Raw genomic sequence first — 27,610 nt, 5'->3', positions numbered from 1 at the left:
ACAGCGCTGATATAACGACCTTTATCAGTATGTTAGATTAACACTCATATTTAATCTATAATAATATATAATGTCAAACAATGACAATAATCTGTTGTATAACAGGAATAATACACAATAACCAATCAGTCAACTCTATAACATGCTGCTGTTCAGAGCCAACGACCACTTCATTCTAATAAAACCTGTAAATGAGAAAAGCTATGACAAATAATAAATAATATCAAGATTAAAGTATTCTGTTAGAAGTGTGAAAATGAAAAATAATCTTAAATAATAAAAGATAAAAATAAGAAAAAATAGAAATAATAGTAAATTCAAATTCAACAAATTCAAACGTCCAGCCAATAATATTTAACAAAGTTACTTTTATTCAATTTTTTTTTTTATTATTCAACATAGACCAATGCAAACAGATAAGTATAAAAACAATCAGTAACCCTAAAAATTACAGGTTGGTAAATATACAGGATTAACTGCAGTAGATCAACAGAATTGGATTATTTACTATGTACAAATGTCACATCTTTTCACCTCATTCTGAATTAAATAACCTTCAAATCTCGTTTTATCTGTTGTTCACACAGAAGATAAAACGTTGGGTTCTGGGTAACATTGAAAATATTTGTCATCATGAGCAGAATATTAAAATTCTGACTCTGGCGCCATCTGGTGGCACCATCAAGAACGTTTCGATAATCTTTGTATGTTATTAAACTGTAATTTTTATTCCATCAGCCTAATTTCATTAAAAGTATACATTAAAACTTTGAATATTACCAGTATTTAGGCATAAATAAAAAAAAAAAAAACCATTTTAATCGAGCTACATTTTATGGGAGGAACAACAAGAACAGGAGAAGGTTGGCAAGTACAAGTATATAATATATATATAATTAACTATAAAATATATATTTAGAAAAGTAACTTAGGTAGGGTTGTGCAATGTCAGTCCCCCCTCTTGTCTATTTCCAGCTGTAATAATGGCAAAAAGAAATATATATAACAAAAAAACAAATATTAAAAAGTAGAAAAAGAATCATTTTGATGACATTTAGCTTCACCAGTTTACTGAGAATGGTAAAAACATCATATTACACAACACAATATTACACTTTTCACCTTCATCAAAAATTGTAGCTTCGTGTAATTTGGCCATATTTGGATAATATTACAATTAATTGTGCCCCAAATCCAACACTCAAGAGTTGAGTAAGCATCAGTAAGGACTTCAGAGACCCCATCAACACCAAAGACAGTCCGCAGTCTTAAGTAAAATTATGTTTTTTATGTGTAATTTGCAGCCAAAAATTGTATAAATAAGCATTTAATAGTTGTGGTGTGGACTCCATCCACTTGAGTTTTAAAGCGATATATAAATAAAAGATAAATGAATAAACAAATAAAATAAGTAACAACTCAAACTGAAAACTCAAAAAATAAGCAAAATATCTACACAAATGTAACATTTCTGTTAAATTTGATTGAAAATACATTGATCAAGAATTTAACTTTCTCCTCTGGGAATTACCAGACTAAACTGTGGATTTCTCCCTCAATCACTTACCAACCACCCTGAACACCATCCCTAAAGCCCCCTAATAACACCTCAGCAACATAGCAACTCAGCACTTACTGTAGCAACAGCTAGCTTCAACTTAGCAAACCACCTACTGAATCCATAGAAGTTAAAATATACAGGGTTTCTGCAGGTCAAACTTAAATACGCAATTTCACCAATTTCTCACGCATGCCAGCAAAAACAAGTACTAGACATTTTTGATATTATCTCATGAAGGTCTAGTATGTCGCAGCTCAGTAACACCACATAAATGAGTAAAATACAGTAAAACAAATACAGTAAAATATAATGACAATGTATGGCTACTGCATAAGAAACTTTTCTAATATCATAGTAACTATTTAGCGACAATAAGCAATTATATCAATTAACAATGTTTCAACAGGTATGGTGATAAGTAAGGCATATTCAGTGAGATAGAAAAAAAACTATTCCTAGACCATGTGTAACATATATGTATTTTTATTTATAAACATTGAACCTTTTGGACTGTGGAGTAGTGTCTAGACGTTTTGTCTTCATATCAAATTTAAAGCACTTAATACAGTTCAATATAAATGGTGAAACTGATCACTCTGATTGCTTTGATCAGAAGACAACCAATCATCGGTGAATAGCGTGCATCTCTCATTCAGTCTTTTTTTTCTATTCTTTCACCTGACACAGCCTCACTGAGGAGCCCTTCCCCCACACTCTGAAAACTGGGTAGAGAGGCTCAGTGAATTTGGTGAAGAAGGTGTGCAGGTGTGTCAGCGACCTTCCAGAAGAAACTCTGTAGAAGGACAAGATGCCGGCCTCCCAGTCCAGATTCACAGCCAGTCGACAGGAATCAGCCAGAGGGACACAAGGGACGATGCTCTCGAAGTTATGATACACCCGGTAGCCTTTAGGAGAACAGTGCAGACTCCAAGATATTCCATTGTAGCCTATCACACAGTCATTTTCTGGCCCTTTGCGACTGATGCCCTTGTAGGTCACACCGATCGCTGTCCATTTTCCTTCCCACTCCACCTCCCAGTAATAGCGGCCTGTCAGGCCCTCGTTGAACAGGACTTGGAACCAGTAGTCAAACCTGTCAGGGTGATCGGGATATGGCTGCTCCTCGCTGCCCTGGGTAATTGTTGGGGGCTCGTCAGAGAGGATGAGACGTTTGTGAGCGGTGTTATGATCCATTGTAAGCTTACATGCATCTGGTGGCAGGAAGAAGAGTTTAACATCTACAATGACAATTTATACCACAGCCACAGATCACACTTGCTTTTGATTGGTTGGCACGGGTCCATATTGGGAACATATCAATTCCTACCTGACTTTAGCTCAGAAATATACTTACATTGTCTCAGTCCTGGTTTATACCAGTTTTTGGCATTGTGGTCGACTCTGTGGGGCAGATAAACACATTATCAGCCTGCATTCTGTACCAGGAGACACCACAACAGGAAAAAGACAAACATTGTGCTCTTTACCTGAGTTTAGCTTCACATCGTCCTTCCTCCAGAGCTTCAGAGATGAGCTTCACTCCTGACTCTCCAAGGTGATTGTAGCTCAGATCCAGTTCACTCAGGTGGGATGGGTTGGACTTCACTGCCGAGGCCAAGAAACGACAACCTTTCTCTGTGATGTTACAGAACGACAACCTGCGACAGAGAGACAGAACTCAGCCTTAACCGGTGGTTGATACCCTTCATAAATATTAAACATGAATTCATTGTTTTCTCTGTTATACCTGAGGGTTTCCAGTTTACAGCACACATTTGCCAGTCCATTGCAGAGCAGCTGCACTCCAGAGTCTTCAATGTCATTGTCACTCAAGTCCAGCTCCCTAAGATGTGATGATGGACAGCTCAGGACTGAAGCCAGAGTTTCACAGCATCTCTGAGTGAGATTGCATCGGTTCAGCCTGAAGGGACAAACAACATGGACAAATGAACACCTTGCAATATACGAAAATCCAATATAACAATAACCCAGACTACATCATCAAAAGTTACCACAAAGCTTAATCACACCTCTCAAAATACGTATCAAACATCTGTTTTTGTGTCTAACTGGACCATGCCATGACAATAAGAGTTTAAAAGAGTTTTTTGTGCCTTGTTTTGTGTTTATGTATCTGTATCCAAAGAGCACCTCAAACAAACTCAAATTGAGTTCCAGGAACCCAAATCATATTTGTACACAATCACAGTAGCTGCATCTCAGTTTCAGCATCGACTCACCTCAACGTCTTCAGTCTGCAGTTTGGGCTTTGTAGTCCCTTGCAGAGGTGCTTGATTCCTGAGTCTTGTATGTTGTTATCACTTAAATCTAAATGATTCAGCTCATTAGAGCTTGAGCTGAGCGTGGAGGACAGCACCTCTAAGCAGTCTGCAGTGAGATTGCAATCATTCAGCCTGATAAACAGAAAGACAAAGTCAACTTGTTATTACAAAAGGTGGACAAGACATCAAGTGATAAATGAGTAATTAGAAAATTATGAAAGACACTTGCATGGCGGATCTGCATGCTTTGATGGCTGGTAGGAGCATGTTAAGGCCTTTTGCTGTTCTGGAGTATTTCTTCAGCTGGATCTCCTCTGGCTTCTCCGGTGAGGTCAGCAACACAAAGACCAGAGCTGCCCACTGAGCTGCAGAATTTTTGCCCATCACCAAGTCTCTGTGTGAGTCCAGGTGGCTCTGGATCTCCTCCACCAGAGAGTGGTCATTTAACTCATTGAGACAGTGGAAGAGATTGATGTACTTCTCTAGAGGACAAGTCTGACTTATTTTCTCCTTGATGAACTTGATGGTTTCCTCATGACTTTGGGAGTTGCAGGTTTCTACCTGAATCTTCAGGCCTTTGAGCAGAACCTGACTGGAGTCCAGAGAGAGTCCGAGGAGGAAACGCAGGAAGAGATCCAGGTGGCCGTTGCGACTTTGTAAGGCTCTGTCCACTGCAGTTTTGTGCAGTTCAGATACAGGCCTGGCTCGGGCCATCTGTTCTTTGATCATCAGGTTTACACGATTGACCTTGTACATCACATGGACGTACAAAGCTGCAAGAAACTCTTGGACAGACAGATGAACAAAGCAGAAGACTTTTTGCTGCATGCAGGACTCTTCTCTAAAGACTTGAGTGCACACTCCTGAGTAGACAGACGCTGTTTTGACATCAATACCACATTCTTTAAGATCGTCCTCATAGAAGATCAGGTTGCCTTTCTCCAGCTGCTGGAAGGCCAACTTTCCAAGTGACATAATCAATTTGCTATTCCCTTGGGAGTCCAGTTCTTGCTCTTCGCTGTATTTGACATGCTTCTGAGTGGTCTGATGTGCCAGGAAGTAGATGTACATCTGAGTCAAAGTCTTTGGCATTTTTCCTCCACCTGCTTTGGCGCACATTTCTCCCAGGACAATAGACGAAATCCAGCAAAACACCGGTATGTGGCACATGATGTAGAGACTTCTTGTCGACTTTATGTTTGCGATCACTCTTCTGGCTAAGTTTTCATCATCGATTTTCTTGTTGAAGTACTCCTCCTTCTGCAGGTTGTTGAAGCCTCGTATCTCAGTCACGCGGTCTACATACTCTCGAGGGATACAGCTGGCTGCAGCAGGTCGAGTAGTTACCCAGAGATGCGCTTTTGGTAGCAAGTTACCTGCAATGAGGTTTGTCAGCAGCACATCGACTGATGCTGGCTGTGTAGCATCACAGCACCTCTCATTTCTTTTGAAATCCAGAGGGAGTCTGCACTCATCGAGACCATCCAGTAGAAACAGAACTTTACACATTGTCAGGTCTTTGATTCCAGATTCTTTCAGCCCTGGAGAGAAGTCATATAGCAGCTCCATCAAACTTCTTCTTTCATTTTTAATCAAATTTAGCTCCCTAAAAGGAAGTGAAAACAGGAGCTGGATGTCTTGATTGACCTTCTCCTCTGACCAGTCCAGCATGAACTTCTGTGCCAACACAGTTTTACCAATGCCTGCTATCCCCCTGGTGAGCACCGTTCTGATGGGTTTGTCTTGTTGGTTGGGCTTGAAGAGGTCTTCACACTTGATCGGAGTGTCTGAAGACTTCCGTTTGTTGAAAGCTTTCTCAATTTGTCTCACTTCATGTTCATTGTTGACCTCTCCACTGTCCCCCTCTAACAGATAGAGTGTTGTATAAATCTTTCTAAGAGGGACAGGCAACTGCTGTGAGTTTATCTCATCCATTATGAATTCATTTTTCCTCTTCAGGAAAGTTCTGAGTTTCTTTCGGTACATGGTAAGCTCTCCGTAATGACCTAACAGCACAGAAATGTGTAACATTAATAACAAGAACAATATGTTATGTGCGTATCCCTCCACCCTGTCAGATCTGAAAGACGATAATTTCTCATCACATCTCACACTCGGCTTGTCAAGCTCAGCTCTACATTGCCAGCTTGACTCAAATTTCCCTCTAGGTCTAGAATATGTGTCTTCACTTGGTTCAGCATTCATCAGCTTCAGCTCACTTGTTTTTTAGCCTGCTATCAAACCAATGTAAGCATAATGTTGGCCAAACCAAATGCACTGTTGTTCATCTAATAGGTGTGGAATATTTATATTAATATATAAAGACTATAGACTAAGTTCAAGAAGCACAAACACCCAACGTAACATGCAGTCTCTTACTTTGCTCAAGTGAGTGAGCCTGTTCATCTTCATTCATGGTCCTCAAGATATGGAGGGCAAACTTCAGAGCTGCTTCATTTGTTTCATTGTCAGACTCAACCAGTTGACCATCAAGTACGTCCTCCTGCAACAATCCTTTTTGTTTTCCAGAAAGGACCTTCTTATCGGTTCTCAGAGCTTTCCTTAAAAATGCCACGGCTTTAGATTCAAACCCCTGACAAAGAACACAAAACTTTTTATCAGATTTTTCACATGTCAGTATGCTCTTCCCTGGAGTTACAATGTTACAGCAATTATACTATAATGTCCTGCATCACTGAATGGGTCAAGTTCCCTGAATAAATCAACCAGGATCTTGCAACAAAGCTGCTCATAATTTCCTACTGTTAACTAATTTGTTAAGTAGAAAAAGCTGCATCTTTTCCCTCGCCGAAACTAATAACAAAGTCGTATTTTTAAATATGATTGAATTGAACTACAAGCACTCGCCCAATGTAGGCTGAGTCCTTACCACAGCAGCCTGGGTTCGATTACAACCTGTGGCCTATTGCTACCCCTTTCCTGTCTATCTTAAAGTCAATTTAAAGGTATAATAAAGGCATAAAAAGCCAAAAAATATCTTTAAAATACTTACCTTCAGGGTGTCCTGGTTCTGATGATTCCTTGATGTAGTCGTCCCACTACAAACAGTAGAGATAGTAAACAAAAAACATTTTCTATTAAAGCATGCATTACTTTTTGTTGTCTTTGCTGGGGTAAACAGTTGATCTTTTGCAAAATTAATAGAAGAGTGAAGATGTTGGACACCTCTGGTCTACAGCTTGGGAAATAAGAATAATACATTATTTTTTTGCTTTTCATGTCCACTGCACACATCATCTACATTGTTTAAATCTTATTATTATTATTCAATTTTATTTAGAGTCATTAGCTAATATGATACATTAGTCTGTGGATTGAAAAAGTATTTGTGGTCCCTTTTGTCATATCATCCAATATGCAGATGACAATCCGCTATTTTAGTGAGGTGGATTGATAAAGAGAATTGATAATTCAATGCAGTCAGGAAGTAAAACCAATGTTTGTTCTTATTTGTCTGCACTTAAAAACCAAGTTATCTTTTTTAAGACATATGAGCCAAAGTGGTGCTGCTTGTTCACTCTGAGAGCATCATAGTCAATTGATCGCTGAGAAATAAACTGACAGTACTGATAATCTTTGTTTGTGAAGGTCTGGGTTCAATGTGTAAGTCTGGAGGATCTTCTCTGGAATGGTCACTCCTCACAGAACAAAACTGGCTGTAGAAGATGCTAATCCTCCCTCAGACTCTCCATAGTTTTAAGTACACAATATGGTTTCAGTTTGTTTTGTTTCTAAAGTCTAGTTTTTTATCTGTTGGGACATTTCAAACCAAAACTATTAAAACTAAATGTGACAATATTAAAATGCAGGTGTCAGAAATTGTCCACAGTATATATGTAATGTCAAGTAAATAACCTGACCTGTATAATCTTACCCTGTTTGTGAATGTCTGGATTCAGTGCCTAAATCTGGAGGATATTCTCTGGAGTGGTCACTCCTCACAGAAACCCAACTGGCTGCAGAAGATGCTGGTTCTTCCTCAGATGTACTCATCTTCTTGACTTCCATCAATCTGTGAAGATCAGTTACATTATAGATTACAACAGATGTTTCAGCAGAACTGAACACAACCACTATTTCATAGAAAACAGAAACTCATCAAAGACTTTTGTGTGTTGACATGATATGTATGTTGAACTGTAGAGATTCCATTATTTATGACATTGCATTCAGTTGCATTATTTTAATTCTGTCAGAGCAGAGAGTCAGGCTCACAGATGTTTAGAGGAGAACTGGATACAGCGTTCGAGGCAGGTCTCCTTCTTTTCTATAAAAGTTTCTCAGTGGCGCAAGAAGCCAAAAATGCCACATCTCGCTGTAAAGAAATAACCCGGATGAATGCGTACTGTGCATGCATGAGCATTATAGTCTAATGCCAGCCAAGCCTGCTAACTTCCTGTTGGGAGACAAATGATGTAACTGCATGACTATTCCAGACTTTCCAAATGTCATCAGACCAAATGGATCAAATTCCGATAGTGAAGTAATTTTGATGGCTTGTGACAATCAACACCATTTTACAGTCGCTTCTTTCACAATCTAAGTCTATGGGGCCAGTGTGCATCCTCATTACACTGTTTGGCCACTCTGTCAAATCCCAGCGCTAAAGTTAAATGCTGGTGTCAGAGGTCTTCCACAGTATACCACGTGATGTTGAGTATATAATCTGACAGTATTGATAATCTCACCCTGTTAGTGAAGGTCTGGATTCAGTGCTTAAATCTGGAGGATATTCTCTGGAGTGGTCACTCCTCATAGAAACAAAACTGGCTGCAGAAGATGCTGGTTCTTCCTCAGATGTACTCATCTTCTTGACTTCCATCAATCTGTGAAGATCAGTTACATTTAGACTACAACAGATGTTTCAGCAGAAATTAACACAACCACTATTTTATAGCAAACAGAAACTCAGTAAAGACCTTTGTGTGTGTTGATGTGTTATGTATGTTGAACTGTAGAGATTCCATTATTTATGACATTGCATTCAGTTGCTTTACTTTTTTTTATGTCAGCAGAGAGAGTTAGGCTCACAGATGTATAGAGGAGAACTGGATACAGCGTTCAAGGCAGGTCTCCTTCTTTCCTATAAAAGTTTCTCAGTGGCGCAAGAAGCCAAAAATGCCACATCTGCTGTAAATAAATAACCCGGATGAATGCATACTGTGCATGCATGGGCGTTATAGTCTAATGCCTGCCAAGCCTGCTAACTTCCTCACTCTTCCAGACTTTACAAATGTTATCGGACCAAATGGATCAAATTCCGATCGTGAAGTAATTTTGATGGCTTGTGATAGTCAACACCATTTTACAGTCACTTCTTTCAAAATGTAAGTCTGTGGGAAATAGTCTATTAGGCATCATCATTACACTGTTTGGCCACTCTGTCAAATCCCAGTGCTAAAATTAAATGCTGGTGTCTTCCACAGTATAATACATGATGTTGAGTATATAATCTGACAGTATTGATAATCTCACCCTGTTTGTGAAGGTCTGGATTCAGTGCTTGAATCTGGAGGATATTCTCTGGAGCGGTCACTCTTCACAGAAACAAAACTGGCTGCAGAAGAGGCTGATCCTCCCTCGGATCCACGTTCACTTATCTTGAAGCTTTCAAGTCCGAGACAAAGAGATCAGTAATCAGCACATTACACCTAACTTACTCAGATCTCAAAGGTTTTTGTGTCTGCATCACTTCCAAACACTGAGAGCTTCATTATAAACCAGAATTACATAAAATGTGGTTCCAAATGTTTTTCAAATACCGTCATATCTGCAACTTATTCACAATTTAAAAATAAAAAAAAGGAAACACACTCTTCACACTTGGTGGGTGTGTTGGTGCACCGCTTTAGGAGGCTAGTGTACCAACTATAAACTGCAACATGCTTATAAACCCTTCATATTGTAGAGGTTAGTCAGGCTGTGCATCAGTGCTGGAGTATGAGCGTGAAAGAGGATAAGAGGATGATAATGTTGCTCTGTTACTGATCGATGAGGAAATACGTAGTTTTTTTTTTTTTAAATCACTTTGCGACCATCTGCAGAGTCGCTCCTATTTCAGCAAACAGAAAACAGTTACATTTAGATTTGGTTCATGTGATCTTTCTGAAGTGTCTTTCATTGTGAAGCACATACCTGTTTTTGTTCGCGCTTGTTTGGCTTCCTGGGTTTGGCTGCTCTCCTCCCCTGCACAGATACATTGAGTTGTATCAATGCTAGACTTTTATTATGATATATTAATTGTGCAAACAAATAAAGGAGCACATAAATCGAGTATGACATTTTCATTTTTTGTTGACCAACCAGAAGCAGTAGCAGTTACACATACAGTAGATTGTTTTAGTTGTATTATCTATCATGCAACTGACCATATGAAGGGCTGCACATAATTTGAATTTTGCCCCAAAAGAAAACATTCAAATCATGATGCAGCTGCCATATTTCACTAATATTTCCATTAATAGTGCAGAGCAGAAATGGGTCAGTGGCCTTAAAAGAGGCCTGAGAACGATGAGAACGACAAATTAAATTCACATTCAGACAGAAACAGTGGACGTACTCTGGTGAAGTCTGCAGAATAACTTGACATTCTCTGCCTGTCAGTTTGCAACCTGTGAAAACAGTTAAAAAAAGTTACACAAGTGTTGAGTTGCATAAGTCATGCAGTTAAAAGCAGAAGTAAGATCACAAAAACAGTCCACTATTGAAACTACGGCTGCAGTTTGTGTGACGACTGAAGTTGTGATGCTGCACTTAGTATTGAAAGGTGTTTCATAATTAAATGTCAAAGTAAATTAGTTTGTTTATGCACTGTTAGAATTCAGCTCAAAGCTCGGCTTGTTTACGAGGTCAAAGTGACAGGTGTGCATGCAGGTGTTCTGAAAACAGGAAGTTAGTTTGGTTTGGTAAACGGTCAACAGCTGGAGCTTCATCTCAGATATTGTAAATAAACATCCAGAAATTTGCTGAAAAGTTATTGAGGTAGAAAAACTAATTAAATAGGAATTCAGAATTGTTTTAAATAAGTAAAAGTATAATACATTTTTCATATTTCAGAAGGATATTTGTGAAAAACTCCTTACATTTATAATATAATGTCCCAAAAAGCATTAAGTTTCAAATAAATATAGTGGAGGCAAAGATTTATACATTTTTCTAGATTTAGATTTTATATTATAAAAATAAAATTTTCCTTGTAAAAAAACAACAACAAAAAAACAATGTATACTAATAGATATAATAACATAGATTTTAATATATAATTTCACAGTGCTGTTTTTGTAACTGGCCACTAGATGGAGCCACATACACATACCTGTTACATACAGGCGTTGATCTCTGGAGAGGAAGGAACCAAACTGGGTGCAGCTGTTCTATTGTTTATCTTTCAACTGAAAATACGCCACAATACTGAAGGATTAAAACACATATTTCTCAACTTTGTAACATGATTATGTCGTTATTATTTGTCTTATTATGTTATTTTAAAACAGAAACAGAGATCATCAATCAAATATCAGACATTATGTTCAGTTTCACTGCAGACAGTAAACAGTGGAGGCACAGAGAAATATTAATGATCTTAATGTCGAGTCAGATCTTCTGTTTGCTTCTATTCAAACATCCAAAGAAACTGCACACATTGATCTTACGGATCATCTACAGTCAGAAAGCAGAAGGTGAACTTACAGTCAGGACTCCGTCGCTGCACTGAGGCTGAGCTCTGAGGTAAACAAGTTATTTAGTTTCGATTTCAGCAGGAAGAGGGAGGAGGTCACACTGAGCTGTGTGCCTGGATGCTGAAGATAACTTATGTAATGTAACTCTGTAAGGCTGTCAACAATCATCTTTTACTGCTCTTCCTTCCATTCTTGAGTCTTTTATAAACTATAAAGCACAAATACCACAGTGAGCGAATCCATCCACAGTAACAGAGCAGCACTGAGCTGTGTGCTCTATATTATTATATACACAGCAGTAAAGATACTTTAGAGATACTTTTACTTTCATTTCTCTACAACCTCCATATTGTACTGGCTGATGTCCTATGAATGTGAATCTGCAGTTACAACAAATCTATCACATAAATGTAGTGCAGTAAAAAGTACAATATCTGCCTCTGAACTGTAGAGGAGAGGAAAGTACCTCAGATTTGTTCTCAAGTACAGTAATAGAGTAAATATACTTCCTTACTTATAGGTTCAGGTAGTTTCCTGCCAGGCTGAATACAAGCTCCAGGTTTAGAGGTACAGTACTTTACTCTCTCTCTCTGTAGCTGCCTGCTGCCAGAGGACTGAAGTCAGTTAATGTGACTCTGAGCTTCTTATCTGCATACTGCAGGCGGCTGTTGGGAGGCCGCAGTGGAGTGGGATGATAAGGGACTTGTTTCTGACTGATGACAGATTTTAATCTGAATATGTTAAAAATGCTGCAGAGTTCAACTGAACCTGCAGCACAAACAACCAGATCAGCCTCTGAGGATCCAGAACTCAACCCACTGTAGTTTCACATTTTAAACTCTTTCAGTAACTAATATTAAACATCCAACCTCGGGACGCCTTGTTAAGGTGAATGACTTTTATAATGAGAAGCTTTATAGAAGCTCACAGACAACAAGAGACAGAGCCTTAAATATTCTTTACAGGAGCACTTTGGACGACCCCGTCAGTTCAGGATTACTTTTACAAACTTTCAAGGCCTTCATTGTTTTCCTGCAAACTAAACATAAACATAAGTGACATTATAAAAGGTCACAGAGGTCACTTCCTGTTTTTCACTTCCCATCTGCTGACTGTCCCTGAACACTGCTGGTCAAATACTGCAGATACATTTCCTCCGGGCTCCCGTCTGCAGGGTGATATCATATTTTTCAGCCCATTTTTATTGTAGTCAATAACTAAATCAGCCAGTGATGATCAGAGGCTTTTGTACAGGCAAAATAGTTTAACTTGTTAAACATCTCACGTGCTGAAAAACACATTTTAACATAAAATGCTTCATATTTTCTGAGAAGACATTTCTGACTGGAAATAATACTGGAAATATTTCATGATTAATTAACATGTTTATGTGTGTATGTGTATTTAGGTTTGTCATTTAATCTTATTCAATAATCTATCTGTATTTTATATCTCTTTCTTTTGGTCATGCTGTACGGCTGTGGGGAAGCGTTCATCGAGGAATCGATACGTAAAATCTAGCAACTCTGCGAATGTTGAGTTTTGGTTTTGAGTGAATTTAAGGTTGGAATGGGCCTCATCTCGACAGAAACACAGAGACACAGAAATAACAGAACCCAGCACGTAATGTGTCCAAACACTGAGATTGTACGAGGCTCAAACTCTTTCAAGGTCTTGTTTTTCTTTTAATCAATCTTTCAAGTACTTCCCAGACCTGTAGCAACCCTGCGTCTGTGGTGTTGCATTCAAGTGTCAAAATAAGCAAAAGCAATATGTGTTGTAAACGGCGGCTTACATGTTGAAATGTGGCGACCTTCGACCTGTAGATGTTCTCAGAGCACACGGAGACAGTTTTGTTGAAAAGAGGTAACATTTTAATCAAGTTAATTACTCAGCACAGTTAAATTGTAAATGAACGTCTGACAGAGAAAAACAAAGAAAACAAACAAAACTCCAGAAAAATAAAAGTGTTAATCAAAAATACTTTGACCTGATTAGAAACATATGTACAAACCTTAAGAAATAAAAACGTGAAGTCCTGCGAGTCAAAAGCAACGGTCATAAATTCCCTGACGGTTTTATTTTGCTGTTCACTTTCTGAACGTTAACGCTGTCAGAGAACGTAGAAAGGCTGAAGATGAACACTGTTGAGTTAATATGAAAATCTATACACACATTAATAAAAAACATAATCATGTATAAAACTGTTTTGTATGAAAACAAACGGATATGAAACTAATGAAAAAGGAGATTTTCCTCCAGCAGAGACTTCATTCTTCTTCAGATCTTCATGTGATGAGCTGTGAGGAAACATTTAAAGACACATGAAGAACAAATAAAAGAGAAATTAGTCTGCTGACACTACATCACGGCTCTAAACAACAACAGGGCTGCAAGAGAAATAAACAGGAAGTGCACAAAGTATCAGTGTGTGCTAAAAGTGTAACACCAGAGTAACCACATTAAACGCCCTAGTTTGTGTTCATCAACAGCCACAACCCGACTGACACACAGTTCCCGCTCTTTTTAACAAAATATCCCTCATTAGTTTCTCTAATTTCTCTTACAAACGCTCACATCACATTACATTAATTTGGCCTTTGAATAACAGCTGGAATGAAAAAGAATTTATTTTATTTTACAGAAAATTCATCTTCGAGAAAGTTAAAGTGTTTGTTGCAAGTACAGTTAACATCACTGTGCAGGTATTTATCAACCACAGCAACAATATGTATATATTTTATTTATTATTTTTATAATTATATTATAACATTTTAAACCATTTCCAGGTGTTTCCATGAGTAGAAAACTAGTTTCCAAAACCTGCTAATAGGCGATTATTGGCAATTATATTCTAAATGAACTATTGAACCTATGAAATATCAAACAGTGAACAGCTCACCGCCTGAAGAGATTCAGTTTGATACAAAATAAATAAAAAACTGAAAAAAGCATGAGCAGCAGGAGGCTGTAAGGACCAAAATCTCACACCACAACAGTTTCTTTCTGTCTGCAGCTGGTCTCAATAACACCCACTGACACTGACTCCTAATACCCACCCTGTATATATGCATTACATCAGTGCACGCCCATTTCCTGTGCAGTTTTCTTATCGTTATTTATTTATATTTTGAAAGTACTGTATTTTGTGTGATTTCTATATATTTATGCACCAAGACAAATTCCTTGTATGTGTAAAAACTTAATTCTGATTCAGATTTTCTGCTGATCGACGTCTGTAAATAAATGTGAGTGTCTGTCATTGTCGACACAGAGTGAATCCACATTCTTCAGGTCAGTAAGATAAACTTTGTCTGTTGTTGCTCTGCTCGCTCTGTAGTCATTTCCTTTTTCATTGTTTACTTCTGAGTGTTACTTCCTCATGAAGAGATACATCGACCTCTGCTGGAGAACAACAGCAACTACATCAATTCTCAAAACAGCGTCAGCTCCACTGAGTGCAGATTTCAGCCCTTGTTTATATACGAGTATCCCATAATTCTCTGTGTTCCCATGAAATTAGACAGTTTGACTTTGACTGAAGGGACCTGGCACACCCAGAAACTAGTGAAAGTTTCCCACAGTCTCAGTGTTCAAAAAGGTCTCGTTTCATCCGACCAAGAGTCCAAAACTAAAAGTTATTCAGGTCGTATGAAAAGAAACTAATTCCAGAAACTACAACCAGAGTTTCTGACACGTCTGCTAGTTGAACAAACTCAGCAGTTAATTGATTATCAGCAGAGATGGGGACTCGAGTTTGTGACTTAAGTGGCACACACAGAGACTTCAGACTCGACTCAGACTCGTGTTTTGGGACTTGTGAACAATCATTATGTTTTCCTTTTTGGCGTATTAATATTGAGGAAACTGTGTTTGCATTGAGTGGCGCTGACATGACTTTAAAAAAAAAAAGGTCGGTTAATCGTTAATCATCTACTGGCTAACGTTAACCGTAGAAAAATACAGAGTTATACTGTCGGCTTACAGGCAGGTTACAGGTTAATGACCACGTAATGTTAATGTTACAGGTTTACCAGGTTACCATTCCACTGAGTTTGAGTGAGAGGAGAGAGGAATGTGTCATGAGAGACCCAGTGTAATTAAACAATACGGTTGCAGAGTGCAACCTTTAACTTTTTTGTCCACTGGCAAAACGGCTAGACTAGTGACTGTTGAAATGTTACCAGCCACTCAATAGATTACCATTGTTATTCTGGCTGCTGAGTGCAGCATACAGTACCAGCCACTTGTATGATTTACCAGCATCTGAATGGTGTTCATTTTGTGTCCAGCAGATATAGCTAACTATAACTGAGATTGGATGATTAGTTATTATTGCATGACTAATAATGTTACATTTACAAGATTACAAGATTACAAGATTACTTTATTTGTCACATACAGAAGTCCCAGAGTAACATGCAGTGAAATGTCTCCTGGTTACTCCTAAACTGGCCTTATAAATAGAATAAATAAGATAAACATGAATAAAATCAAACTAATATGATGTAAATAATGTAATTAAATAGAATCTAAATAATGTAATCAGAAGTGAAAATATGTGCCAGGGTGTGTGTATGTGTGTGTGACACTGAGCCTGCACAATAGGGGGCAAGATATACTATAACTGTATGTTCATGTTGGAAGAATACAGTTTCCTTTAAAGGAAAGCATTCATTGTGTGTTTTCTTCATATTGCATTGCAACTAATCAGTACTGATACTGTATGCTAATAGATAAAGGAGTGATAATAATACAGTAAATGCTTTGAATTTCTTAGATATAGCTGTGCAGTATTCTTAGTAGATGACAGAAGGCTCATTACAACCAGAAGAGACATATGACTTTATTTTTTAGAGACTTCAGACTTGACTTGGACTTGCAAAAAAGACTTGTGAACATCTCTGATTATCACAACTGCTGTTCATAAACCTGCTGACTGACTAGTTGATTAAATGACTGATCATTTTGTTCGGGCCTCAAATGTCCAACAGTATTTTACAGCTGGACATTTGAGGGTCTAAAGTTTTCTCTTTTTTTGTGTTTGCGTAAAAGTACAGTTTACTTTTTCTTTTACTAATTTGGTAGCACCAGAAAATGTATAAACAGTCAGAGGAGCAAACTTCAGATAATAACTACAAAATAACTCTTTTATTATCATAAAAGAAGGTGAAGAATGCGGCAGTAGCTCAGTGTGTAGGGACTTGGCTTGGGAACCGGAGGGTCGTCGGCTCAAGTCCCACAGACCACAAAATATGGAGTGTGGACTGGTAGCTGGAAAGGTGTCAGTTTCACTTCCTGTGCACTGCCGAGGTGCCCTTGAGCAAGGCCTGCTCATGGGGCGCTGTTAACGTTGCAGCCCCATCGCTCCACCATCTCTCTCCCCTTTGCATGTCCACAAGTGCATGAAGTGTGTATTTCAGCGTGTGTGTGTGTGTATAAAATAATGAAAAGAACAAGTTCCCCTAGGGGATCAATAAAGTATATCTTCTTCTTCTTCTTCTCCTTCCGACCAGGAAAGTTAAAACACAAACAAACAAAAACACGTTGAACCCTCATTGATAATAATTTAATACATTTTCCATACTGAAATATATATACGTATATGCATATAAGCTACCATAATACATAAAATCATGTGCGGACACCATTTTAAACTCACCTAAAGAACCAATCTCCACAGCTACTGCTCGCCAGATAAAGTATTTTTTGCCATTTTAATTCAAAATTTCAGGTGCGGCAACACTGGACAGAGGACAGTAATGTAAAGTTCAAATAGTTTTCAGTTGTTTTCTCTGAATTTAAAGAACTTAATACTGTTTAATATAAATGGTAAAAAGGTTCAATGACCTCCATCTGATCACTCTGATTGCTTTGATCAGAAGAAGACCAATCATCAGTGAATAGCGTGCATCTGTCGTTCAGTCTTTTCTTTCTATTCTTTCACCTGACACAGCCTCACTGAGGAGCCCTTCACCCACACCCATGTAAACTGGGTAGAGGCTCAGTGAATCTAATGAACAAATAATACAAATAATAAATAATATCAAGATTAAAGTATTCTGTTAGAAGTGTGAAAATGAAAAATAATCTGAAACAATAAAAGATAAAAATAAGAAAAAACTGAAATACCTAATAGTAAATTCAACTCAACAAATTCAAAGGTCCAGCCAATAATATTTAACTAAGTTACCTTTATTCAACGTTTTATGTTTTATATTCAACATAGACCAATGCAAACAGATAAGTATAAAAACAATCAGTAACCCTAAAAACTACAAGTTAGTAAATATACAGGATTAACTGCAGTAGATCAACAGAGAATTGGATTATTTACTATGCACAAATATCACATCTTTTCACCTCATTCTAAATCAAATAACTTAACTCAAATCTTGTTTTAACTGTTGTTCACACAGGAGATAAAACTTTGGGTTCTGGGTAACATGAAAATATTTGTCATCATGAGCAAAATATAAAAATCCTGACTCTGGCGCCATCTGGTGGCACCATCAAGAACGTTTCAATAATCTTTATATGTTATTAAACTGTCATTTTTATTCCATCAGCCTAATTTCATTAAAAGTATACATTAAAACTTTGAATATTATCAGTATTTAGGCATGAATGAAAAAAAAAATTTTAATTGAGCTATTTTATGAGAGAACATGAGAAGGTTGGCAAGTACAAGTAAAAATATATAAAAAAAAAAATTTTTTATATATATATTTATTAATAAAAAAGTAAACATTTTAAAAAATTAAGTAGGGTTGTTTCGCCCCTTTGTTTCCGTGTAATAATGCCAAAAGAAATAACAAAAACTAAATTTTAAAAATTGGGAATGTAATCATTTTGATGACATTTAGCTTCACCAGTTTACTGAGAACGGTAAAAACATCATATTACACAACACAATATTGCACTTTTCACCTTTATTAAAAATTGTAGATTTGTGTAATTTGGCCATATTGTGATTTGGATAATATTATAATTAATTGTGCCCTAAATCCAACACTCAACAGTTGAGTAAGCATCAGTAAGGACTTCAGAGACGCCATCAACACCAAAAACAGTTAATATAAATGGTAAAAGGTTCAATGACCTCCATCTGATCACTCTGATTGCTTTGATCAGAAGAAGACCAATCATCGGTGAATAGCGTGTAATCTCTCATTCAGTCTTTTCTTTCTATTCTTTCACCTGACACAGCCTCACTGAGGAGCCCTTCACCCACACTCTGAAAACTGGGTAGAGAGGCTCAGTGAATTTGGTGAAGAAGGTGTGCAGGTGTGTCAGCGACCTTCCAGAAGAAACTCTGTAGAAGGACAGGATGCCGGCATCCCAGTCCAGATACACAGCCAGTCCACGGGAATCACCCAGAGGGACACGAGCGACGATGCTCTCGAAGTTATGATACACATGGTAGCCTTTAGAAGAACAGTGCAGACTCCAAGATATGCCATTGTAGCCTATCACACAGTCATTTTCTGGCCCTTTGCGACTGATGCCCTTGTAGGTCACTCCGATCGCTGCCCATTTTCCTTCCCACTCCACCTCCCAGTAGCAGCGGCCTGTCAGGCCCTCGTTGAACAGGACTTGGGACCAGTAGTCAAACCTGTCAGGGTGATCGGGATATGGCTGCTTCTCGCTGCCCTGGGTAATTGTTGGGGGCTCGTCAGAGAGGATGAGACGTTTGTGAGCGGTGTTATGATCCATTGTAAGCTTACATGCATCTGGTGGCAGGAAGAAGAGTTTAACATCTACAATGACAATTTATACCACAGCCACAGATCACACTGGCTTCTGATTGGTTGGCACCGGTCCATATTGGGAACATATCAATTCCTACCTGACTTTAGCTCAGAAATGTACTTACATTGTCTCAGTCCTGGTTTATACCAGTGTTCTGCATTGTGGTCGACTCTGTGGGGCAGATAAACACATTATCAGCCTGCATTCTGTACCAGGAGACACTACAACAATAAAAACACAAACATTGTGCTCTTTACCTGAGTTTAGCTTCACATCGTCCTTCCTCCAGAGCTTCAGAGATGAGCTTCACTCCTGACTCTCCAAGGTGATTGTAGCTCAGATCCAGTTCACTCAGGTGGGATGGGTTGGACTTCACTGCCAAGGCCAAAAAAGCACAACCTTTCTCTGTGATGTTACAGAACGACAACCTGCGACAGAGAGACAGAACTCAGCCTTAACCGGTGGTTGATACCCTTCATAAATATTAAACATGAATTAATAGTTTTCTCTGTTATACCTGAGGGTTTCCAGTTTACAGCACACATTTGCCAGTCCATTGCAGAGTAGCTGCACTCCAGAGACTTCAATGTCATTGTCACTCAAGTCCAGCTCTTTGAGATGTGATGAAGGACAGCTCAGGACTGAAGCCAGAGATTTACAACATTTCTGAGTGAGATTGCATCGGTTCAGCCTGAAGGGACAAACAACATGGACAAATGAACACCTTGCAATATACCAAAATCCAATATAACAATAACCCGGACTACATCATCAAAAGTTACCACAAAGCTTAATCACACCTCTCAAAATACGTATCAAACATCTGTTTTTGTGTCTAACTGGACCATGCCATGACAATAAGAGTTTAAAAGAGTTTTTTGTGCCTTGTTTTGTGTTTATGTATCCGTATCTAAAGAGCACCTCAAACAAACTCAAATTGAGTCCAGGAACCCAAATCATATTTGTACACAATCACAGTAGCTGCATCTCAGTTTCAGCATCGACTCACCTCAACGTCTTCAGTCTGCAGTTTGGGCTTTGCAGTCCGTTGCAGAGGTGCTTGATTCCTGAGTCTTGTATGTTGTTATCACTTAAATCTAAATGATTCAGCTCATTAGAGCTCGAGCTGAGCGTGGAGGACAGCACCTCTAAGCAGTCTGCAGTGAGATTGCAATCATTCAGCCTGATAAACAGAAAGACAAAGTCAACTTGTTATTACAAAAGGTGGACAAGACATCAAGTGATAAATGAGTCATTAGAAAATTATGAAAGACACTTGCATGGCGGATCTGCATGCTTTGATGGCTGGTAGGAGCATGTTAAGGCCTTTTGCTGTTCTGGAGTATTTCTTGAGCTGGATCTCCTCTGGCTTCTCCGGTGAGGTCAGCAACACAAAGACCAGAGCTGCCCACTGAGCTGCAGAACTTTTGTCCATCACCAAGTCTCTGTGTGAGTCCAGGTGGCTCTGGATCTCCTCCACCAGAGAGTGGTCATTTAACTCATTGAGACAGTGGAAGAGATTGATGTACTTCTCTAGAGGACGAGTCTGACTTATTTTCTCCTTGATGTACTTGATGGTTTCCTCATGACTTTGGGAGTCGCAGATTTCTACCTGAATCTTCAGGCCTTTGAGCAGAACCTGGCTGGAGTCCAAAGAGAGTCCGAGGAGGAAACGCAGGAAGAGATCCAGGTGGCCGTTGCGACTTTGTAAGGCTCTGTCCACTGCAGTTTTGTGCAGTTCAGATACAGACTTGGCTCGGGCCATCCCATCTTTGATCATCAGGTTTACACGATTGACCTTGTACATCACATGGACGTACAAAGCTGCAAGAAACTCTTGGACAGACAGATGAACAAAGCAGAAGACTTTTTGCTGCATGCAGGACTCTTCCCTAAAGACTTGAGTGCACACTCCTGAGTAGACAGACGCTGTTTTGACATCAATACCACATTCTTTAAGATCGTCCTCATAGAAGATCAGGTTGCCTTTCTCCAGCTGCTGGAAGGCCAACTTCCCAAGTGACATAATCACCTTGCTATCCCCTTGGGAGTCCAGTTCTTGCTCTTCGCTGTATTTGACATGCTTCTGAGTGGTCTGATGTTCCAGGAAGTAGATGTACATCTGAGTCAAAGTCTTTGGCATTTTTCCTCCGCCTGCTTTGGCGCACATTTCTCCCAAGACAATAGACGAAATCCAGCAAAACACCGGCATGTGGCACATGATGTAGAGACTTCTTGTCGACTTTATGTTTGCGATCACTCTTCTGGCTAAGTTTTCATCATCGATTTTCTTGTTGAAGTACTCCTCCTTCTGCAGGTTGTTAAAGCCTCGTATCTCAGTCACGCGGTCTACATACTCTCGAGGGATACAGCTGGCTGCAGCAGGTCGAGTAGTTACCCAGAGATTCGCTTTTGGTAGCAAGTTACCTGCAATGAGGTTTGTCAGCAGCACATCGACTGATGCTGGCTGTGTAGCATCACAGCATCTCTCATTTCTTTTGAAATCCAGAGGGAGTCTGCACTCATCGAGACCATCCAGTAGAAACAGAACTTTACACATTGTCAGGTCTTTTATTCCAGATTCTTTCAGGCCTGGAGAGAAGTCATAGAGCAGCTCCATCAAAGTTCTTCTTTCATTTTTAATCAAATTTAGCTCCCTAAAAGGAAGTGAAAACAGGAGCTGGATGTCTTGATTGACCTTCTCCTCTGACCAGTCCAGCATGAACTTCTGTGCCAACACAGTTTTACCAATGCCTGCTATCCCCCTGGTGAGCACCGTTCTGATGGGTTTGTCTTGTTGGTTGGGCTTGAAGAGGTCTTCACACTTGATCGGAGTGTCTGAAGACTTCCGTTTGTTGAAAGCTTTCTCAATTTGTCTCACTTCATGTTCATTGTTGACCTCTCCACTGTCCCCCTCTAACAGATAGAGTGTTGTATAAATCTTTCTAAGAGGGACAGGCAACTGCTGTGAGTTTATCTCATCCATTATGAATTCATTCTTCCTCTTCAGGGAAGATCTGAGTTTCTTTCGGTACATTGGAAGCTCTCCATAATGACCTAACAGCACAGAAATGTGTAACATTAATAACAAGAACAATATGTTATGTGCGTATCCCTCTGTTAACCACCCTGTCAGTTCTGAAAGACAATGATCATTTTAAGACATCTCACACTGGGCTGGTCAAGCTCAGCTCTATATTGCCAGCTCCACTCAAATTTCCCTCTAGGTCTAGAATATGTGTCTTTTCGTTTGGTTCAGCATTCATCAGCTTCAGCTCACTTGTGTTTTTAGCCTGCTATCAAACCAATGTAAGCATAATGTTAGCACAACACCAAATGTCACTGTTGTTCATCTAATAGGTGTGGAATATTTATATTAATATATAAAGACTATAGACAAAGTTCAAGAAGCACAAACACTTAAGGTAACAAGCAGTCTCTTACTTTGCTCAAGTGAGTGAGCCTGTTCATCTTCATTCATGGTCCTCAAGATATGGAGAGCAATCTTCAGAGCTGCTTCATTTGTTTCATCAGCAGACTCAACCGGTTGACCATCAAGTACGTCCTCCTGCAGCAATCCTTGTTGTTTTCCAGAAAGGACCTTCTTATGGGTTCTCAGAGCTTTTCTTAAAAATGCCATGGCTTTAGATTCAAACCCCTGACAAAGAACACAAAACCTTTTATCAGATTTTTACATGTCAGTATCCTCTTCCCTAATAGTATAGGTCTACATCATAAAACCAGGTGAGCTACCGTGTACCCTGTGGCCCCACATAGGCGGAGTCATTACCACAGTGACCTGGGTTTGATTACAACCTGCAGCCCTCAAGTCCTATCAAATAAAGGCATAAAAAGCCCCAAAATATCTTTAAAAACCTTACCTTCAGGGTGTCTTGGTTCTGATAATTGCTTGATGTAGATGTCTCCCTAAAAAAAGTAGAGATAGTAATCAAAAAACATCTTCTATTAAAGCATGCATTAGTTTTTGTTGTCATTGCTGAGGTAAACAGTTAATCTATTGCACAATTATTAATTAAGAGTGAAAATTATCAATTAAACTTTTAATTTATGAGTAAATAGTATTACAATTTATGACAACTAGACAGTGTTAGTCTGCAATTGTTAGAGTTTGTCGGTGTGTTTGTAAGACATTTTGACACTTACTGACCTCTGCCTTCAGCTTGGGAAAACAATACATTATTTTATTGATTTTCACTATGTCCACTGAACACATCATCTACATTGTGTAAATCTCATGATTATTATTTAATTTTATCTAGAGTCATTAATATAATACAGGATGATCTGCTATTTTAGTAAGGTGGGGTTTCCCTTACAAATCTACCATATAACAAAATCAGCAGACTCGTACACTTTTCAATTATTTGGAGGGGATGTTCAAGGTTGTACAATCCTACAGCTCACTGCTGATGTTTTGAAACCCCAACTGTGAATCAAAACAACTACATACTGCTAGGATTCATAGTATTGTGTATTTGAGACTGAGCATTTCCGACCAAAACTATTAAAACTCAATGTGAGAATCTTTAACTGCTGGTCTTGGAAATGTTTTCCAGTATGAAACATGATGTTGTGTATATATTCTGACAGTACTGATGATCTCACCCTGTTTCTGAAGGTCTGGGTTCAGTGCTGAACATTGGAGGATATTCTTTGGAGCTGTCACTCTTCATAGAAACAGAACTGGCTGTAGAAGACGCTGATCCTCCCTTAGCTTTACCCTTCCTCTTGACTTCAGTCCATCTGTGAAGATCAGTTACATTATAGATTACAACAGATGTTTCAGCAGAACTGAACACAACCAATATTTGATAGAAAACAGAAACACAGAGTTGTTTGTGTGTGTTGTTTTATGAATGTTGAACTAGATTATGTTATTGTCTCCATGTTATGGTATTGCTTACAGTTCCATTATTGTATCGTTATTTCTATTCTATCTCTAGTCGCATGATGCTGCCAGAGGTTACAGGTCACTTCCTGAGCAGAGAGTAAGGATGTTTTGATATGTTTTTATTTTCCCACCCTTTGAGAGCCTTGGAAAGCATTACCTGTGAGAAACTGAATAACATGTTATCTTAATTGTCTGTTGAAAGAAAACTTTGAATGAAAATGTTATCAAGAAAAAAGCTACTGTTGTAGAGGTAGTTTTTTCAAGTATATCCAGCTGCAGCCGCAGCACGAATATAAAGGACGAAAGTGAAGAACGTTGACAGAAACTTTCAACTGGTTGGTGTGTGGTCTGGTTGGGTCACGGAAGAGACTGCGTCCAAAAAGTAATGGCATTTATCTCAACATACCAAAAGTATAGGCTAATGTGAGATTAGTAAGTGGGTTATAAAATGTATAAAAACATTATGTATAGATTTTCAGCAGTTATGTTAACACAACTCATTTTCTCTGCTTAATATTTGCTAAAATTAGTACCTTTAATAACATTTAACATGTTTTACTGCTATGGTCTATGTGTGTGTTTTTGAGGAGGTATGGTTTGGATTCTGCAGCTGCTTTACTGCCTTCGGCGCTGACAATTTGATAAAAGGGTGCAGTTGGAGGAAGTCTGCACGGCCGCAGCTGGAATCTTCTCTGTTCTTTAGCAACTTTGCAAAATTTAGCTGTTTTGGATCTGACTCTCTGGACAAGCCTGATTGCTTTTTGTCTAAGTGTGAACTCTACGCTTAAAACCAAAGGTGAGCCATTGCAGTTGTGGCTCCCATCCTCTGAAACCGCCTTCCCATAATAATAAAAAGAGCAAAATCAGTTGATTTTAGCTTTAAGAAGAGGCTTGAAACTGATCTGTTTCGTTTTGCCCTGTGTGTAGTTTTATTGTTTTTATATTATTTCTTGTTTTATACTTTGAATGTTTGTCATAGTTGTTGTTTTTCTTATGTTTGCACTGTACAGCACCTTGTACCTCTGGTTTCAAAAGGTGCTCTATAAATAAAGTTTATTATTATTATTACCTGAAACTCATTCATTTTTTTAATCTCCATTACTTTGCTGCAGTGATGAAGATCTGTATTCAGTGTGTGGTCATCACACTGCAACATCACTGATGGGTATGCATTAGCATATTTTATGTGTCATAATGTTGTGTATATATTCTGACAGTACTGATGATCTCACCCTGTTTCTGAAGGTCTGGGTTCAGTGCTGAACATTGGAGGATATTCTCTGGAGCGGTCACTCTTCATAGAAACAGAACTGACTGCAGAAGATGCTGGTTCTTCCTCTGATATACTCTTCTTGACTTCCATCAATCTGTGATTTAATTACATTATAGACTACAACAGATGTTTCAGCAGAACTGAACACAACCAATATTTGATAGAAAACAGAAACACAGTCTTTTGTGTGTGTTGATGTGATATGTATGTTGAACTGTAGAGATTCTGTTATTTATGACATTGCATTCAGTTGCATTATTTGTTACTGTCAGAGCAGAGAGTCAGGCTCACAGATGTTTAGAGGAGAACTGGATACCTCACCCTGTTTGTGAAGGTCTGGATTCAGTGCTTAAATCTGGAGGATATTCTCTGGAGCGGTCACTCTTCACATAAACAAAACTAGCTGCAGAAGAGGCTGATCCTGATCCTGATCCTGATCCTGATCCTGATCCTGATCCTTCGGCTCCACGTTCACTCATCTCGAGGCCTTCAGTAAGTCTGAGACACAGAGATCAGTAATCAGCACATTACACTAAACTTTACTCAGATCTTAAAGGTTTTTGTGTCTGCATCACTTCCAAACACTGAGAGCTTCATTAAAAACCAGAATTGTTTATTCAGAATATTTTGATATTGTCATATTCACAACTTATTCACATTTTAAAAGCAAAATCTAACTATAGAGGAAGGAATCTCTCTCTGTCAGTCTGTTCATTTTCAGCAGACACTGACACACAGATGGCCCTTTAGTTTATTATTATTACCTGAACATGTCTGTCTACCACACTGGGACGGTCAGGTTGTTCACAGTAGAGGCACATTTCTGCTCCTCGGCTCTTTTCTACAACTCTCTAACTTTATAATAACCTCATGAATTATGTGTTCATGGATAAGTGGGTATGGTGGACCATTGTGTGGTGATGAGTGAGGCTTCTCTCCTCTTCTCTGCTATTGTCTTTCTTTTTAGATACAACTAACAAATATGTGGAATGAGTACGTCATTTAAAAATTAAATAAAAAATAATGTATAATAATATCGATTTTAAGAGAGCAAAATATCACATATTTGTCATATAACTGATATGTTACTAAAATCTCTTGTCCCTCAATAAAAGCTGTTAAATCTGCTTACATTTGTAATATAAGACTGTAGATTTATCCAAATGCTTATTTTAACAGTGCTGTTTTTATAACTAACCACTAGATGGAGCCACATACACATACCTGTTGTTCACAGGCGTTGATCTCTGGAGAGGAAGGAACCAAACTGGGTGGAGCTTATTGTTAATGATTCAACCGAAGATACGCCACAACACTGAAGGATTATAAAACATATTTCTCAACATTGTAACATTATTGTATCGTTATTATTTGTATTATTATCTTATTCTAAAACAAATGATGAACAGAGATCATCAATCAAATATCAGACATGTTCAGTTTCACTGCAGACAGTAAACAGTGGAGGCACAGAGAAATATTAATGATCTTTCTCTCAAAGGTCCAGAGACTTAGTTTAATATTCTGTGATTCCTCCAAACCCGCTATAATCTCACGATTTGTAAATCAATGTCTAAAGTAGTCTTTAATGATTTGGTCTGCCAAACTTTCTCTCATTAATTTGCTTCTGTCGTTAGAACATATGAGGAAACAACACACAGGCCTAGTCTAATTTTTCCCGTCATGATGGCGGAAATGTGCTTCCATATTCTGTTTGCTTTCTATTCAAACATCCAAAGAAACTCCACACATTGATCTTACGGATCATCTACAGTCAGAAAGCAGAAAATAAACTTACAGTCAGAAAGCAGAAAATAAACTTACAGTCAGGAAGCAGACAATAAACTTACAGTCAGAAAGCAGAAAATAAACTTACAGTCAGAAAGCAGACAATAAACTTACAGTCAGGACTCCGCTGCACTGAGGCTGAGCTCCGATTTTACTTTCGATTTCAGCAGGGGGGGGGTCACACTGAGCTGTGTGTCTGATGGTGAACATAACTTATGTAATGTAACTCTGAAAGGCTGTCAACAATGATCTTTTACTGCTCTTTCTTCCATTCATGAGTCTTTTATAAGAACATTTATACTATTAAAGCTGCAAGCAGCGATGAACGGGCCGTTTAACTGG

General features: G+C 38.5%; 2 protein-coding genes across 11 annotated transcripts; both read right to left on the bottom strand.

Moving 5' to 3' along the window:
• Window positions 1-348: 348 nt before the first annotated feature.
• On the bottom strand, window positions 349-27,395 carry LOC127366458 (NACHT, LRR and PYD domains-containing protein 3). Of its 7 annotated transcripts, none has more exons than XM_051405390.1 (15): window positions 27,383-27,395; window positions 11,180-11,255; window positions 10,424-10,475; window positions 10,000-10,050; window positions 9,340-9,471; window positions 8,553-8,690; window positions 7,739-7,876; window positions 6,857-6,902; window positions 6,223-6,436; window positions 4,073-5,849; window positions 3,802-3,975; window positions 3,309-3,482; window positions 3,049-3,219; window positions 2,916-2,962; window positions 349-2,772 (listed from the first exon to the last, which is right to left on the bottom strand). In XM_051405390.1, exons 6-15 carry the CDS (start codon window positions 8,684-8,686, stop codon window positions 2,228-2,230), a joined length of 3,420 nt encoding a protein of 1,139 aa, XP_051261350.1. In that variant the 5' UTR covers window positions 8,687-8,690; window positions 9,340-9,471; window positions 10,000-10,050; window positions 10,424-10,475; window positions 11,180-11,255; window positions 27,383-27,395; the 3' UTR covers window positions 349-2,227. The 7 variants fall into 7 exon arrangements, with proteins under 7 accessions (XP_051261350.1, XP_051261351.1, XP_051261349.1 ...); XM_051405391.1 differs by lacking the exon at window positions 27,383-27,395 and adding an exon at window positions 12,058-12,076; XM_051405389.1 differs by lacking the exon at window positions 27,383-27,395 and adding an exon at window positions 11,554-11,820 and having other exon boundaries at window positions 11,180-11,274.
• On the bottom strand, window positions 2,732-27,470 carry LOC127366457 (NACHT, LRR and PYD domains-containing protein 3-like). Of its 4 annotated transcripts, XM_051405383.1 has the most exons (14): window positions 27,383-27,469; window positions 26,705-26,795; window positions 25,802-25,978; window positions 25,440-25,574; window positions 23,922-24,059; window positions 23,177-23,222; window positions 22,740-22,953; window positions 20,576-22,352; window positions 20,305-20,478; window positions 19,813-19,986; window positions 19,553-19,723; window positions 19,420-19,466; window positions 18,744-19,276; window positions 17,091-17,490 (listed from the first exon to the last, which is right to left on the bottom strand). In XM_051405383.1, exons 3-14 carry the CDS (start codon window positions 25,957-25,959, stop codon window positions 17,479-17,481), a joined length of 3,579 nt encoding a protein of 1,192 aa, XP_051261343.1. In that variant the 5' UTR covers window positions 25,960-25,978; window positions 26,705-26,795; window positions 27,383-27,469; the 3' UTR covers window positions 17,091-17,478. The 4 variants fall into 4 exon arrangements, with proteins under 4 accessions (XP_051261347.1, XP_051261343.1, XP_051261345.1 ...); XM_051405387.1 differs by lacking the exons at window positions 17,091-17,490; window positions 18,744-19,276 and adding an exon at window positions 2,732-2,888 and having other exon boundaries at window positions 19,393-19,466; window positions 27,383-27,470; XM_051405385.1 differs by lacking the exons at window positions 17,091-17,490; window positions 23,922-24,059 and having other exon boundaries at window positions 18,461-19,276.
• Window positions 27,471-27,610: the final 140 nt, after the last annotated feature.

Source organism: Dicentrarchus labrax, unplaced genomic scaffold, assembly GCF_905237075.1.
Source record: "Dicentrarchus labrax unplaced genomic scaffold, dlabrax2021, whole genome shotgun sequence".
Lineage (NCBI taxonomy): Eukaryota > Metazoa > Chordata > Actinopteri > Moronidae > Dicentrarchus > Dicentrarchus labrax.
The sequence above is the reverse complement of the archived record's forward strand: the minus strand, read 5'-3'. Positions and strand labels throughout refer to the sequence as shown.